Here is an 18,036-nt window from a genome sequence, read left to right as displayed (position 1 = left end):
GACCACCATGTCTTGCATTCAGACATAGTGTATCTAGGACTACATTATTTTAATGCATAGGAGGCTACAGTTGTTGTTTAACCCAAGAGCTATCCTGGTCAACCATGAGCAAAGGGCTTCCATCTGTGGCCAACCCTTCTTGCATTCAGACATAGGATTACATTACCCAGTCTATGATATAATCTTTGTTAATTCTCCGTGTTTAGCCACAGGTCAACTCTGATCAGACAGACCTAAGAGCAAAGGGCTTCCAATTGTGACCATCCTGCCTTGCATTAAGGATTACATTATCTAATGTATAGTACATTATTAATTCCTGATTGAACAGACCCATGAGCAAACTCACTTCCACCAATGACAGCCCTTTCATGTAGTGAATCCAGGGCAACAGTACCCAACATGGCCTCTTTTTCTAAGATGGTAAGATTTGGTTTGAAGGAGAATTGGTTGCTACTTTTGGTAGGGCAAGTGGCCACATTGTTACTCCTTCATTGACTTCACAAATAATAAAGTTGAAAATAGAAAGAACCCAATTGTTGCAGTGTATTGCTTATGTTACTCTCACTTTCTGTGTCACTAGGGTTATGACACAGAAACTCAGATGATAGCATAGTTATATAAGGTTTGGTCTGAGAGTCATTGTCTGAGCCATGAATGGACCATCATCATCATCATCATCATCATCATCATCATCATCATCATCCTTCTTCATCAAATTTAAGAAGAGATAAACAATAACAGCCTTTGTAAATTCTTGTAATACTACAGAAACTTAATTGATTCCTTTGGCACCTGACCCTTTTCACCTGACCCTTTTCACCTGACCCTTTTCACCTGACCCTTTTCACCTGACCCTGCAGGTGAAAATAAAAAGCAACTAAATTCTACAAAGAATTTCAGTCATTTGTGTTTCTGATTCTTCTAATTCAAGACACTATGGATCACCAATAAGACTTCATTTCAGATATTCTTTTTCTGCCTGGACAAGACCATTCTTGTGAAAGATTCCAATGAAATTTAAACTGAGAAATATTAAGAGCTGAAATTAATCAATATTTTCAAGAAAAATCTAAAGACAGACTAATTAAAACTGACATTAATGATGACGAGATTGCAAAGAATATTTACTGGAATATTACAAATTATTACAAAACTGGAAGATATGAATCACTAGAATTACTTTTGCTTAATTAATACATCATATAATTGAGGGAAACTATGTGGAAGCTCATTGAATGAACTGTGCATACAATTCTCATTTCCAGCTTTGTCATACAGTGTCATAGTTATTCTGCTGAAGGTTTACATTAAGTAGACATCATCATCATCATCATCATCGTTTAACATCCACTTTTCTGTGCTTGCATGGGTTGGACAAAATTTATGGAGGCAGATGTTCTCTAGCTCGATGTCCTTCCTATTGATAACTGTCACCCATTTCCAAGTAAGATAATATTTCTCCTTGGCCAGTCATATTTTCATGGAAGACTGAAAATGAAAGACATCACTTCCATGATGGTGATCCTTGCTTCCAACCATCATGTACTGTGAAGAAAAGGAGATATAAACATGCACACACACACACACACACATATATATCATCATCATCATCATCATTCAATGTCCCTTTTTTTCTATGCTGGCATTGATTTGATGGCTGAATATAATCTGATAGATCAGAGCTCCTGTGTCACTCTTTTTTGACAAGGTTTCTACAGCACGATGCCCTTCTTACTGCTGACCACTTTACAGAGGGAGGGTACTGGGTGCCTTTTTTGTGTCACTAGCACCAGTGAGGTCACCAAGTTTCTCACAAGACCAGCTGCCTCAATTGAGTGAGGTGTAGTAGTGAAGGAGATGGTTTTGTGTCAGGCAATGAGAGAGTAGAGCAATGTTTCTCAACCTCTTTTACCCTTAAAATAAATTACATGTCTCAAGGAACCCCTGCACCAAAAAAAAATTATACATTTTTCTCTAATTTTTTAAAAAATCATTGTTCACATGGTAAATATCGTGTGTGTGTGTGTGTGTGTGTGTGTGTGTGTGTAAGGTGTAGGGTGTCCATAAATTACAGACGTCACTAAATATATCCCCAACGGTTGTTATATTTTTTTGATAACATTAAAGGTTAGTTAGGATGATGTCTATATTACAATAACCAATTACATGCCCTTCCTAACGCCAACCACTCTGAGAGTGTAATGAGTACTGTTACATGACACCGGGGTGCATTTATGTGCCACCAGCACAGGTGCCAATTTGTGTGACACCAATATCTGCCACGACTGCAATTTTGCTCAGCTTGATGGGTCTTCTTCTCACACACAACATAATGCCAAAAGCCTTGGTCATTGCCTTCGTGAGGCCCAACACTTGAAAGGTATTCTTTACATGTCAACAGGTACACTTGGCTTGATGAGTCCTCTCAAGCACATCACTAAAGATCATTAGTCATTGCCTCTGTGAGATTGAAAGTTCGAAAATCATGCATCACCACCTCGTTCCACGTCTTCCGAGGTCTACATCTACCACAGGTTCCCTCCACAACTAGAGATTGGCACTTCTTTACACAGCTGTTCTCATTCATATACATCACATGACCATACCAGTGCAGTTGTCTCCCTTACACACCACTTTTCTCTCAAAATGCTTACGCTCTGTCATATGTGCACACTGACATTGCACATCCAGCGAAGCATACTGCCTTCATTTCTTTCAAGCCTACGCATGTCCTCAGCTGTCACAGCCCATGTTTTACTGCCATTCAGCATAGCTGTTTGCACAAAAGCATCAAATAATCTGCCTTTCACTCTAAGAGAGAGGCCCTTTGTTGCCAGGAGGAGATGGGAGCTCTCTGAATTTTGCTTATCATAATCTTATACTCACAACTGTGCTTTTGGAGCATCCACCTTCACTACTAACTTGGTCACTTCGATAATGGAAGCTATCTACTACCTCTAACTTGCCCCACTGGCAATTGATGGAGTCTGTTTTCTTCCCATTTCAGCATTTATTGTGCATCTTCCCCATAAAAACGTTATTTTCCCTGATAACCTTTCCCTGATACTGCTGCGCTTTTTATGTATCCAAACCTTACAATTGGTGTATCTTATGGAGTTTCTACCTACACCTATTCTAAAGATTGAGCAGGGCCAATCTACCTGAAGGAATTTGCGATTTGTCTGCCTTCCTACATACTAAGATTTCGGTTTTTGCTAGATTGACTCTAAGGCCCTACGATTCTAGACCTTGCTTCCACACCTGAAACATCACGAGTTCAGGTAATGATTCAACTATAAGAGCAAGGTCATCAGCATAGAGGAGCTCCCAGGGGCATCCTGTCTTGAATTCCTCTGTTATTGCCTGGAGGACTATGATGAACAAGAGGGACTTGAGCACCAATCCTTAGTGAATACCTACTTGTACTTTGAATTCTTCACTATCTTCACTATACTCATTGCCAACCCTCACCTTACTGGTAGCGTCCCTGTACATGGCTTGTACAATTCTCACTAACCACTCATCTATCCCTAGTTTCCTCATTGACCACCAGATGAGGGACCGGGGAACCCTGTCAAAGGCTTTCTCCATGTCAACAAAAGCCAGGTACAGAGGTTTATCTTTGGCTAGGTATTTCTCCTGCAGCTGTCTTACCAGAAATATAGCATCAGTGGTGCTTCTACCTGACACAAAACCAAACTGCATCTCATCTAAACTAACTCTCTCCCTATGCTATGACCCTCTCCGTGACCTTCATTACCTGATCCAACAATTTGATGTCTCTGTAATTATTTCTATCTAAGGTGTTACCTTTACTTTTGTAGCAGTTGACTATAATGCTGTTACACCAGTCATTGGGTATGACTCCATGAACCACCTGATTTACAATATGGGTGACTAGACCCACACTGCCAGATATTTTAAGCATCTCAGCAGTGATTCCTGATGGGCCAGGGGCTTTCCCAGTTTTCATATCCTTAACTGCTTCATCTACCATGGAACTGTCAATTCAGGTAGCTGGTCCCTCTGTTGGGTCAACATTTGGCAGACACTCCTCCTCCCATTCATTCTCCATGTTCATAATGACATTTCATTATGGCATCTCCAAGCATCTTTCTTTGCAGAATCATTACATGCAAGTGCACCATCATCCATATGGACACATTTCTCTCCTATGACATCACGATTTTCTCTCACACATTGTCTTGCAATCTGAAACACTTCAGTTATTTGGTCCTCACGTTGCAAAATATAGACAAACTTCTTCCTTCTGCTTCTCCCTTGGCTAGATACAATTGTCACCTAGCATCCTTTCTGGCAGTCTGATACAGTACCCTGCTACCCCCATTCTTCCAGGCCTGTTTCTTAACTATATATGTGTGTGTGTGTGTGTGTGTGTGTGTGTGTGTGTGTGATCATCATCATCATCATCATCGTTTAACATCCACTTTCCATGCTGACATGGGTTGGATGATTTGACTGAGGCCTGGAGAGCCAGAAAGCTGCACCAGGCTCCAATCTTATCTAGCAAGGTTTCTACAGCTGGATGCCCTTCCCAACACCAACCATTCTGAGAGTGTAGTGGAGTGGTTGGTGTTAGGAAGGGCATCCAGCTGTAGAAACACTGCCAAATCAGACGGGAACCTGGTGCAGCCATCTGGCTCACTAATCCTCAGTCAAACGGTCCAACCTATACCAGCATGAAAAGCGGACATTAAATGATGATGATGATTATCATATATATACACACACACACACACACATATATTTATATGTATATATATGTGTGTGTGTGTATATATATATATAATATATATATATATATATATATATATATATATATGTTTCACCAGTCCTCAGTCAAATCGTCCAACCCATGCTAGCATGGAAAGCAGACATTAAACGATGATGATAATGATGATATATATATATATCGTTGCCAGTACCGCCTGACTGGCCTTCATGCCGGTGGCACGTAAAAGCACCCACTACACTCTCTGAGTGGTTGGCGTTAGGAAGGGCATCCACCTGTAGAAACTCTGCCAAATCAGATTGGAGCCTGGTGTCGCCTCCTGGTTCACCAGTCCTCAGTCAAATCGTCCAACCCATGCTAGCATGGAAAGCGGACGTTAAACGACGATACGATACGACGATATATATATATATGTTTGTGTGTGCATGGATATATATGTTATATATATATACATATTAGATATTATAACATATATATATATATATATATATATATATATATATATATATATATATATATATATATATATATACATTTGTGTGTGTGTTATATATATATATAATTAATTAGAGAGACAATAGATGAAAGATACAAAAATCTTTATTGATCACTCCAATCGTTGTGATCCATCTAGCATCCATCTGTTGTGAGTGGGATACTGCACAACTGGTTTAGCTGTATTCCTCAGTGTAGATGTATCTCCTCAGGTGATTTCCAGAAGTATCTCATTAAAATAAATTGTTTCACACATCTTATTTCAGCATGTTTTCTGCTTGATCTTCTTATATAGAAATGGTAAATTAAGGTATACAGCTTCATTCTTATAGAAGATTCATAACAAAGATCAGATACTAAAAGAAACAAATACACAATACAGCAAAACAAATTATTCCATATAAATAATTGTGTTAATAATGCTGAATCCAAGTTCAGGAATCATTTATTCCAGAAAAATTTTGAAAAATGTTACAGAGGTTTAAAGTTTGATCATTTTCACTTAATCAAAAAAAAAACAGGATTTGTACATAACATATTTTCTAAAGTAAACATTAGAAGAAATTTCAAACAAAATGAAAACAATGTGTGTAAGATAATACAGAGAGAGAAAGAGAGTGTAAGTGTGTAATATGTGTGGATATATGAATATATATATATATAATACAGAATGAGACAAGAACGCAAACCATCCAGACAGTCAGGTGATACAAGAAAGGGACAAAACATCCAGACAGACGATACAAAGAAAACAGGGACAGGTCATTCGGAGTTTTCTTTCTTCAGTCCAGATCCAGATTATCCTTGCAATTTCGGCTGGTTATTCTCGATATTGCTCCAATCTGGCCAGCCCCAAGGAAAAACTAAGCTAAGAGCATTAGATTCCTTGGAAGAAAGCAGCGAATGTATACAAAAACAAGGACGGACAAAATCAGAGAATGTTACACAAATACAAATAACAGGACATAACAATGGGTGTCTTTTGACTAAGGACAAATTAAATTAAGCTGGCGTGTGTGGAAGTAAAGCCTTACGGCAGGGATACAAGATTTCACAGGCACAGGGAGGAATATAGATGTTGTACAGATGGTAGTCGAACCAAGAAAGAAAGGTCAGGCTTGACCGAACACCGGTCACATGGGTGGAGAGAAGAGAGAGAGGTAGAGGCAGAGGGACAGAAGAAATAAGGAGGGGCGAGAAAAAATGACAGGGACACTGAAGTGAAAAAAGGAGGGAAAGTGAGCATGAAGAGAAGGCAAGGAAATGTGAGAGAGGGGGGAACGAAAGAATGAAGAGTGAAATGAACGAAGTAAGCGTGAAAGGGCTGATTGAAAGAAGGAAAGAATAGAAAGAATAGAGTCGTACAAGATCACATTGCTCAGTCTCTCTTTTGATCAAAGGGGAATGTTTGCCTGCTTGCCTAACCAAATGGGGTGGCATCATTGGAAGGCTAATACAATGCGAAAAGCGCATTGTGACCAGTAATGTGTAAATGCATCTGGTAGTCTGATCAGCCACATGATCACAATATATACATATATATACACACACACACACACATATATATACTTATGTGTATATACGTACATATATATATATGTATATATATACATATATATATATATATATATATATATATATATATATATATATATATATATATATGCATGTGTTTATATATATGTGCATGTGTGAGTATATATATATATATATATATATATATATATATATATATATATATATAGGTGAAGTATATTTGGCACTTAAATGTGGCTGACCCCTAAGGCTATTGACACACATCTGTGTCCTGTCTGTATTTGCAAAAGGAAGTCATCCTTCCCATCTTGATCTGCAATACGTACGGACTCGAGTTTCTGGGTATTTTCCCGTCCTCAGCGTACGACAATCGCCGACCTTCGATGCGAAACTTGAGTCCATGCGTATCGCAGATCAAGATGGGAAGGATGACTTCCCTTTGCAAATACAGACAGGACACGGATGTGTGTCAATAGCCAGCTGGAGGAGATGTTCTCCTGGGGCTAAAAGCAACAGTAACATCCACCCTTAGGGGTCAGCCACATTTAAGTGGCAAATATACTTCACCTTGTTGTGCAGTTACTGTTAATACCTCGTTCAGAGATTTAACATTGCTTATATATATACCTGTACGTATATATGCATATACTCATTTACTATTTGTTTTTACATGACCGAACGCAGCGTCACCAATCTGTAAGTAGTTTTCGCAACTTTATATTTTCCGACGCTACTCTATCTCTTTCTCTTTCTCTTCAATTTTCCCCCTCTCGTTCTTCCTCTGTTTACTACTACGTATCTCGCTTTACCCCTCTCGTTCTTCCTCTGTTACTACTACATATCTCCTTTTCCCCCCTCGTACTTCCTCTCTTCCTCTTTTCCTCTCATTGCTCACCTATTCTTCTACTTCCTCCCTTTGTTTCTCCCTCTACCACTCTCTCTCTCTTCCCCTTACACCGGCATGGTCACATGCTTCCGGTCAATAATCCTTTTCTTCCTTGGCTATCGCCGAGCAAACACGCGAACTTACTTCGTCCCCACTTTCAAGTTCGTGCCTCACAGCGTTCATACACATAATTTTTCCCGTCTGGCCGTGTAGCCTTTCTGTTTGTTTTCCTGTCTTGTTTTTTGTCCGCCACTACATTCCTCCATGGCAAGGTTTAATTTGTGTATACAAATATAATTTGCGGTTCATGGGAAGAGCCGTTTTAGCGATGCGTCCTGCCCAGCTCTTCGAAACGCCGGTGTTAAAATGGGGGTAGCTGATGAAGAAGAATGTTCTCTATGTGGCTTGTGTGTTTTCTCGTCTACATTTTGTTTGCAATGTCCTGTACCCAGATATGCACCTATACATACAGGTGGATGTCGGTATGCACATACCTGTATGTATATATGCATATACTCATTTATTATATATATATATATATATATATATATATATATTCTTTTATCTTTTATCTTTTACTTGTTTCAGTCATTTGACTGTGGCCATGCTGGAACACTGCTTTAAATTATTTTAGTCAAACAAATCAACCGCAGGGCTTATTTTTTTAAGCCTAGTGCTTATTCTATTGATTTCTTTTGCCAAACTGCTAAGTTATGGGAATATAAACACCAACATCAGTTGTTAAGCAGTGATGGAGGCAGGGGACAATCACAGACACAAAGTCACACACACACACACACACACACACACATATATATATATATATTTACGATGGGCTTCTTTCAGTTTCCATCTGCCAAATCTACTCACAAGGCTTTGGCCAAGCCAAGACTATTGCAGAATACACTTGCCTAAGGTGCCACACAGTGGGACTGAACCTGGAACCATGTGGTTGGTAAGCAAACCTCTTACCCATACAGCCATATATATATGATCAGGATTCCTTCAGTTCCCATTTATGAAATCTGCTCACAAAGTTTCCTTTAGCTCAGGACTTTAGTAGATTACCAGCATGCCCAGCACATGAAAAACACATGGTTGAGAAGTGAACTTGCTAACCACACAACCATTCCTGCACCAGGACATGTCTATAAAATACTCAGCAATTAACACGGTAATCTGGTGAGCAGGGATCAGCAATATTAATTCAGTTGACCAAACAACCAAAAACTTACAGCTGGAAATTCCATTCAAGGTCTCATTTGCTATCATCACCACCACCACCCCTTACAACAAAACAACAACCACCACCACCCCTTACAACAAAACAACAACCACCACCACCACTACTATCATCATCATCATTATCATCATCATCATCATTACATCTTATATTAAATTTTCAGAAAAATCAGTCTAGATTTAATTAATTTTGCTTCACTGAAAATTCTTAATTAAAATAAATACCAAAGCAAGGAACCATAGACTGATTGCATATTGTCTTGGATGACCCAATTGATGTGTACGAAGCGACCTGGTGAAGATCTAAGCAGCACGGTGATGTATCAATTGCCAAGACATATTTTAAGTCTCAAAACAAATTCTGTGTGTGTGTGTGTGTGTGTGCGCGTGTGTGTGTGTGCGTGTGCGTGCATACGTGTGTGCGTGCGTACGTGCGTGTGTGCGAGTGTGTGTGTACACACACGCAATAGGTATCCAACATGGTATAATGATTCTACCTCTGTAAGTAGAGGCAGTTCTGGAAATCTCACAAATGTGTTGTCTTGAATGACAAATTAAAGGATTAACTGAAGCATAAATTTGGAAAGATTAATTTCAAATTTTCCTGAGGTCTAAAGAAAATGTTCTGATACTCAGTATCAGGTCCAGGTTGCAGTCTATATATTGTCTCAGTTATTTAATCAGGAACTTTTGAAAAGTGTGTACGTAAACAACAGCTTGTTCCATTCTATGCTAAAATTACAGTTCCAAGATGGCAATCACCTGATGGCTGCCTTTCTTATCTACAAAGGGTTTCCTTCTTATAATGCCATCATTGGTGTCAATTGAAACAAATTTCTGTGTTAATTCCTAAGTTGTTCTCTGTTTTTGTATTTTATTTTCAGTTGGTACAGAGACAGGTGTCTCTACTGCCCCTGGGGTGTATCTTCGTGAGGACCCAATTTGTGGTACCCAGTTAGAGAATCAAAGTGAATTAAGGGCTCCAACTGCCGATCAGGCTGCTTACTACCTTGATGCAGCAATTGCAGCACGTTCAACATCTGGTGAGTATGGTGGTTTCATAAGTTTCATTTCTTCTTTTTTAAGATACAAATAAATACACACACACACACACACACACAAAGATACATATATACATATACACACAAACATGTGCATATACATACATTCTTTCTCTCTCTCTCTCTCTCTCTCTCTCACACAAACACACACACATACACTCAGACACATACACATATACATATATGGGCAGACAGACCGGTAAGCAGGCGGCTGGCTGGATGGATGGATGGATTGATGGATTGATGGATGGATGGGTGGATGGATTCCCACAGTTCCCATATACCAAATTCATTCACAAGGTATTGGGCAGCCCAACACTATGATGAGGATGATGGTAATCTCTCATTATCTTAGAACAATGATTCTGCAATTTCTTGCCAAATGACCTGCCCAAATGATTCGTTTATAGAAATCAAATGTCTGTGCTGTACTTCAGCTCATTCCTTCCATCAGATCAATGTTGCCTGAACAGGTGCACAAATGTGCCATGCATCAGGTGTCAAAATAATCATAATCATAGATCCATGTGAGATGAAGTGTTTGACTCAAGAACACAATGTATCACCCAGTCCATAAATTGAAACCATGATCACTCTATCGTAAGTGCAAACACCATAACCACTAGGCCATGCCCCTTCTTAATCCAGGATTATGGTAAACAACAATTGGCTACGGTTCTGCTCAGAAGACTGAACCTGAAACCATGTGGTTTGAAACAAAAATTCTAAATAAACTTATGCAATGGCCTCCTAACCATCATCGGTCATTAACTCAAGAGACTCTGATCACTTCCTCACTTCAATTTTAAAACTTCCACCAGTCAAAAGCAACAACTCATACAGTTACATACTGCAAGTACATGTATACATGTACTAATCTAGGCAGGGGGACTTAATTCTTCAGTTGTAGGGTAATAATCTCTGCAGGCAGACTTAATCTTGGGTGTTAGATTTAATCCAGTTTAACATCACCACCTTACACCTTCAAGTACTGTTGCAGACAGTCAGGTTAGGCCTCCTGTTCAAGGTTTCTTTCTTCCTTCCCTCTCACTCATCTTATTGTGACCTTATAAAGGGATCTTATGAACTGCCTTTCTCTTTCATTGAAGATATAAAAAAAAGTACACAGTACAAGACATTAATACTAATTAAATATATACTCATACATGACAGTATGATATATCTAATATATACATACAAATCACCTAGCTTTCGTATTAATCTATAAAATACGAAAATGTTTTAAGAATATACAATGAGCTAAGGTAACTAATTCAAGTGAACCCATGGCATGAATCTAAATAAATCGGAGGTGATTTACTGAATAAAAAAATTTAAACTTTACTACTGTGTTGGAAAAGGTAAAAATGCAACCAAGTAGCAATTGTTTGCGACTCCCAATGAAACAGGGGGGGATAATTTTTAGAAATTAAGAAGTAATTTCTCAAAGTTGATTTACATGCTCAGGAGGAAAATCTGATATTTGCAGTAAAAATGAACAGTATTCAGCTAAAGCCTTCACAGTTGCTCCAGATGTTAGACCTTACTCTCACTAAGGAACCTCTACTGGTGTAAACATATCTTTACAACTGCACATTCTAAAGAGTAGGCTTTAAAAATATTTCAAATGCCAACAATTGTCAATACTCTACAAAGCTGAATTGAGGCCCACGACAAAGTATTGCTCTCATAGTTAGGATGGTTTTGCTTCTAAACATACATCCTGGACCACACCCAGATAAAGGTGACAAATCTCTATTAGTGACTGAATTGGAATTCAATCTCTAATGGAGATTTGTCAGTCCTTGCCCACAAACATGTTGTCTCCTCTCTATATTGCTATTAAAATGACTTCTGTTCCTTGGGGCTGGCTGGTCATTCTTCACTGCTCAGCTCCTCTCCACTACATACTAACCATTGTGTTGAATCCTTTTCACTCTAAAATACCATTCCTCTGGAATTTTCTCCCTATTTATGTGTTTCTTGCATGAGTTGAACCTACAACACCTTAAATGGATTATTAATAACATCAAATTTACTGGTCTCAGAAGAAGCATGAAAAGATCATAGGCACTGCTCCTTTCTCCAGATTCATTGAGTTAAAACAGAGATGAATGGGATCAATTTGAATGGGATCAATTTGAATTTGTTTGATCAGTTGTTAAAGGTTTTTACACAGGAAAAAATTACAATAAATTTATTGGCCGATCATTAATTGATATAAGGTCAATGAATTATTGGCCAGTCGTTAATGATATAATAAGCTAAGGGAAATAATTCAAGTGAAATTGATTTTTTTTTTCCATTTCAGCATTTAAATTGATATTTTTGTGAAATCAGCTCTTAATTCAAGACAATATGTATATACAACAATATATATGTTCTTTCTTAATTTATCTGACATATTCAAATGTGTATAAATGTATTAATCACTGTTTTTTTATTTTGTTTTTGTGTCTTCAGAGTAAACTGCTTCTTCCTCAAAGACAATATGTGTTCATAGCACTTGATTCACTGATATAAGGGTAGTGTGAGACACCATGATATTTCAACCTGTATGTCTTTAGTGAAAACTACCCCTATGTCAATAAACCTAAACTTGAGTAGTCACTTCTCTGTTAGGATTCACCAACATAGTTTTTTTTATGCTGGTGTCTGCCAAACGAATAAAAAATTACCATTGTGCATACAGTGTGTAGATTTAACAACAATGATCATCATCATCATCATCATCGTTTAACGTCCGCTTTCCATGCTAGCATGGGTTGAACGATTTGACTGAGGACTGGTGAAACCGGATGGCAACACCAGGCTCCAATCTAAATTTGGCAGAGTTTCTACAGCTGGATGCCCTTCCTAACGCCAACCACTCAGAGAGTGTAGTGGGTGCTTTTACATGTCACCTGCATGAAGGCCAGTCAGGCGATACTGGCAACGGCCACGCTCAAAATGGTGTCTTTTATGTTCCACCCACACAATGATGTATATTTATTTTTTAAACATTCTTTTCCTCTTTTCTTTTTGTTTAAATTGTCTACCCTTTTCTTTGAGACCCATTTTTGTCACTGAAATACTCACAAATAATTTCACAATTTTGGTTATAGAATAATTCCTGCCATGATGTTTATGGGATCTCTATCCATCCATTCTGATGATGTTTTCTAAAGAGATTCCTCCAAGTCTGTACAAAATTAGGGATTCAGCTATTTAGTTTTTTTCCCTCTTTCAGCAATTTCCTAGGATCAATTCAATTTTTTATTTAGCTGTGTTCACTCTTTAAAAATCTATAACTCAGTGCAAAATATCTTTTATATGTGCTTAGAAATATCTAATACTTGGTATAAAGTCTCAATGCACTCCTTTAGCAATGCAGTCTTGCCTGTACTTATGCTCCTTTTCTGCTAGCTTACTGCACTCACTCAAGATATTATTATTATTATTATTATTATTATTGAGTGAGAGAGCAGTGCATGCCATCAAAGTGACACTGGGGTAAAATATACAAAGCCCATTATACCCATCATGACTACCCGTCTGATAAGGATACACCAGGCACATGCATAACAACCATATGTGCGCGATATGGAGATCTCACATCAAGATAAACAGCGCATGACCTCGCAGGTGGGGCCCAGTTAGAATTTTCTTCAGGTCGAGTAGCCCATCCTGGTCAAAAGGTCCCTGAATAAGGTTTGTTTAAGGATGTTGAGCAAAACACCCATGTTTCCAGAGGTGAATTATTCAAACCCCAAAGAACTCCTCTCAACACATGGCTATGATGCTCCCCCACTACTTCTGCTCATGATCAGAGATGCACATATCATCAGCCACCAAGGGACATGCTCAACTGGCTAAGGTCAAACAAATGACAAGCAAATCTGTGGTATTGAGCAGAATATTTGTTGTAGCCCATCTTTTATACGAAGACAAAACAATGTACATGATAACACTTCCAATCAATTAAGATCAAAAGCCATAAGAGCCACTGCCTGGTACTGCATCCGGGCATTTATATTTATCATTATTTTTGTTCAACATTTATTAGTTTCAAGCAAATTTCTCCTGCATCACCAACTACATCTCAGTTGCTGGAGTTTGTGCAGCACTGTGTGTTCTTTTTGATGTTGGGAGTGTGCAAACTCTTCCAGTATTGCATCAGTTTTTTTTTTGTTGTTGTTTCATGAGGTGTGGGGTGCAGTTTTTTGTTGTATTAGTATTTGTATTGTGCATTGTATGTGTAATGTGTTGGGTATCCGGCTTAGTGGTGGTCTTTGATTTCATTGGATATTTGCTGTATAGAGTGCGCCTTGTGTTTGTGGATTATTTTGTTTAGGTTGTATTATTTAATTGATAGTATCTTGCATAAGATGTGGGCTGTTCCTAGTAAGGCTATTTTTTGGACAGTGTGTAGTGTTGAGGATCCAGGTATAGCTTCTATGTTTTTGTTCATATGTTTTTTTTTATCATACTCAATGCTCCAATTATTACTGGTTATTATTATTTGTTATCAGTACTGTCTGTTGAGTGGATACTTGAATACCATTATAGCCCTATTCTTTACAAAACACATTCTTTTAATTCCTCTCCAGCCTCCCTAAACTACCCATTCTACATAATAAGTCCAACAAGTGGTGAATTGACAAAGTCATTAGACAGACAGACAGAATGCCTTGTGGTATTTGTTGCAAGTCTTTATACTTTCAGTTCAAATTCCAGCATAATCAACTTTGCCTTTCATCCATTGAGGACTGAATGAACCAATCTGGGTTTGTGGTTTGACAGAACTGCCAGAGAATTGGATTGGATACCTTGTGATATTTGTTCCCATTCTTTGCATTCTGAGTTCAAATCTCACCATGGTCCACTACTTAGGTGGTAGAAGTAATCTATTGTTTTTTACAACCACCTGGAAGTATGGATGCCTTTAGTTGTGGAGTACAAACTGTTGCGAGCGGTCAGTGTAGGTCTTTGGTTTGAGAATACTTTCATTCCTGACCTGCCCCACTAGTCTGACTAAAATAGGTGAAAATACACACACACACACACACACACACACACACACACACACACACACATACACACACACACACGCATGCATATGTGTGTGTGTGTGTGTGTATATATATATATATATATATATATATATATATATAGATATAGATAAGTATATATATTAATTAATAATTATTAAATGACAAAAGAATGCGACCTCGATATTATGAGAATAGAGGAATCTATATATATGTATACACACACACACACACACACACACACACACACACACACACACACACATATATATATATATATATATATATATTTATTTATTTATTTATATATACACATATATATATATATCACATGGTCATGTGATTGACCAGACTATCAGATGTTGTTATACATTTCTGAATGCAACGTGCCTTGCATTATTTTAGCTTTTGAATGATGCCATCTTGTTAGATGAGCAGGACAACATTCCCTTTGATTTGAAAGCTGGTCCATCATAGGGTGACCCATTTACAGCCGAGTGGCCTGGGGCAACAGGAAATGAAGTGTTTTGCTCAACAACACAATGCACTGCTCAGTCCAGGAATCAAACCCATGACCTCGTGATCCTGAATGCAACACCCTAACCACTAAACCATGAATAAGTAGTGACATAAAATTCCCAAATATTTTGCTAACTTGCAGTGCTGAGTTTTAAATTTTGTTGTTGTAACAAGAGATGAAGTGGGTCTTTTACTGTCTGACAGAGAAGTCACTAACACTGATTATGTATTGAAGGATATTTGGAATTAGGAAAACATGATAAATACAAAAAAAAACACGTTTTTCAAGGATGTAGGGGCTCTTTCGTATTTGGGGGGGGGGGGGGCACGCTGAAAATTCAAAATCCATTTTAAAATTATTACAATAAATGGTTCCATGTCTTAATTCTGATTTTTCTTTCACAGATGAAGAAGAATTGCGCCATTCTCATTTGCTCTTTACTTTACATGTTTACCAATATCGTGTAGAAAAGGCAAACAAATCTGGACTTCCAGGAGGTATGTTTATTTTTGTAGTTTTTTTTTTTTATATATTTTATTATAACAAAAGAAATTCTCTCCTTGTTTTTTTCTGCTTTTCAGGCATTCCAAGACCAAATTCAGAATTTCAGTTAGCAAGACATGTCAATGAGCTATTTTTAATTGCAGATAGATCCAATTAGTGATTCTCAAAAGAAACATAAATAATAATAATATAATAGGGGCACTCAGAGAAATCAGAGAAATTGGAATTGACATGAGAGCAAAGAAAGCCCCAAAAACTGCTCTGCTGGGGGACAGCTAGAGACTGGTACTTGGGTGTCGAATGTGTCCCATGATAATTAATAACCAATTATCAAAGCTTGGAAAGAGACCCTGTGAGACCTCTGACAGCAGGCTTCTGTCTGCTCTCACAGAATCTACCACACCAAACTTGACCAAACTTTCTGACAAGTAAAACAATAATAACAAGAGCACTCAGAGAGCGCAAACCTCTGTCAAGGCAACACCAACGTCTTCTCAATGATTAGCCAGAAATGATTTTTAAAATGAGAATATCTGAAATAAACTTGACTGCTCTCACAAATGAGAATACTAAAAATGAACCCGACCGCTCTCAAAAATTAAGTAAAAAAAATCAGGAAAATAATCCATAATCCTTGTCCGGTACCTGATCGATCCCAATGGTAGTCATGGAATGTGAAGGTGGATATAGAAAATTTAGTGACAGTAATAAATAGCTAATCCTTATCTAATACAAGCCAAAGTTAATAAATTCACCATTCAAAATAGTTTCAAAGGCAGAGGTAATGATAATAAGTTCTTGTCAGGAATTTTTAAATGAATAGCATGAGACCTTTTTTTTTTCTCTTCTCTTAAATTCCGGCCTTTCTTTAGTATTCCTGTTGTTTTAGATTGTTGTATAGATGTATGTATATATCTAAGTATACTGTAAAGTGTAAATATGTATGTATAATATATAATATATATATATTATAAAAATATGTTCATGCTATTTAATTTCTAAATGATTTTGCTGCCATTTGTTTATGTAGCTTGATTTCTTTATCAGTTTCTACTAAGTTTCTACTAAGATAGAGATGCAAGTAAAATTAATAATAAACGAAAATAAAACTTTGGAAACTGCCTAAAGGGAGATAAATGAGGAAGACTTGAAAGTCAACATAAGATCGTAATCATGTAAAGTAAAGTAAGTATAAAAAATAATCCAAAATCCTTGTCCGCGTATCAGGTCGATTCCAAAATCTAATCAGTTTGTGCCAGTCACGAGGCCAAACATCCCTGAAAGTTTCATCTGAATCCATCCAGCAGTTCTTGAGATATCTTGTCCACAGACAAACAAATAAACATGACTGCAAACAATACCTCCGCCTTCGCTGAGGCAGAGGTAATGATGATAATAATAATGATAATAATAATAATTGATGTGGCAGTGCCAGGAGATCGATATATGGTCATGAAAGAAGGAGAAAGGGTTTATAACTATGGACCTGAGAATTGAGATTGCTAAGATGTGGCAGCTACAAGAGTCAAACATAAAGGTTATCCCTATTGTCATCAGAGCATTGGGTTCAACACCACCCAATCTGAACAAAACATCTACAAACTTTAGAAATACCCTACAATCTAGGTGTATTGCAAAAGTCAGCATTACTTGGAACTGCACACATATTGCGTAAAGTACTGTCTGTCTGAGATCCTTGTTGTGACTTGACAAACAGTACAAACCCCCCACTAGACACAACATCTTCAATCAACAACCTCAAGGACATATGTAGGCTTGAAAAAAATGAAGCTAGTATGAGCCTCTGGATGTGTAATGTCAGTGTGCATACTTGACATAGCATAAGCGCCCTGAGAGGAATTTTGGACATAAGAAGCATCAAATGTGATGTGCAAGAGAGAGATGACTGTGCTGTGTATGGATGAGGACAGCTGTGTGAAGAAGTGTCACACTTTAACAGTGGAAGGACCCCGTGGAAGAGGTAGAGCCAGGAAGACATGGGATGAGGT

General features: G+C 37.8%; 1 protein-coding gene across 4 annotated transcripts in view; it reads left to right on the top strand.

Moving 5' to 3' along the window:
- The window catches only part of LOC106872443 (uncharacterized), a 547,002-nt gene that overhangs the window by 483,747 nt on the left and 45,219 nt on the right, over positions 1-18,036 (top strand). For all 4 annotated transcript variants that reach the window (XM_089365395.1, XM_089365396.1, XM_052973789.2 and 1 more), the window contains exons 11-12: positions 9,797-9,955; positions 15,928-16,020. In XM_089365395.1, the coding sequence (XP_089221521.1) occupies positions 9,797-9,955; positions 15,928-16,020 (252 nt within the window). The remainder of the gene's footprint in view (positions 1-9,796; positions 9,956-15,927; positions 16,021-18,036) is intronic.

This window comes from Octopus bimaculoides, chromosome Z (assembly GCF_046866305.1).
Source record: "Octopus bimaculoides isolate indiv1 chromosome Z, ASM4686630v1, whole genome shotgun sequence".
In the NCBI taxonomy this organism is placed as follows: Eukaryota; Metazoa; Mollusca; class Cephalopoda; order Octopoda; family Octopodidae; genus Octopus; species Octopus bimaculoides.
The sequence above is the reverse complement of the archived record's forward strand: the minus strand, read 5'-3'. Positions and strand labels throughout refer to the sequence as shown.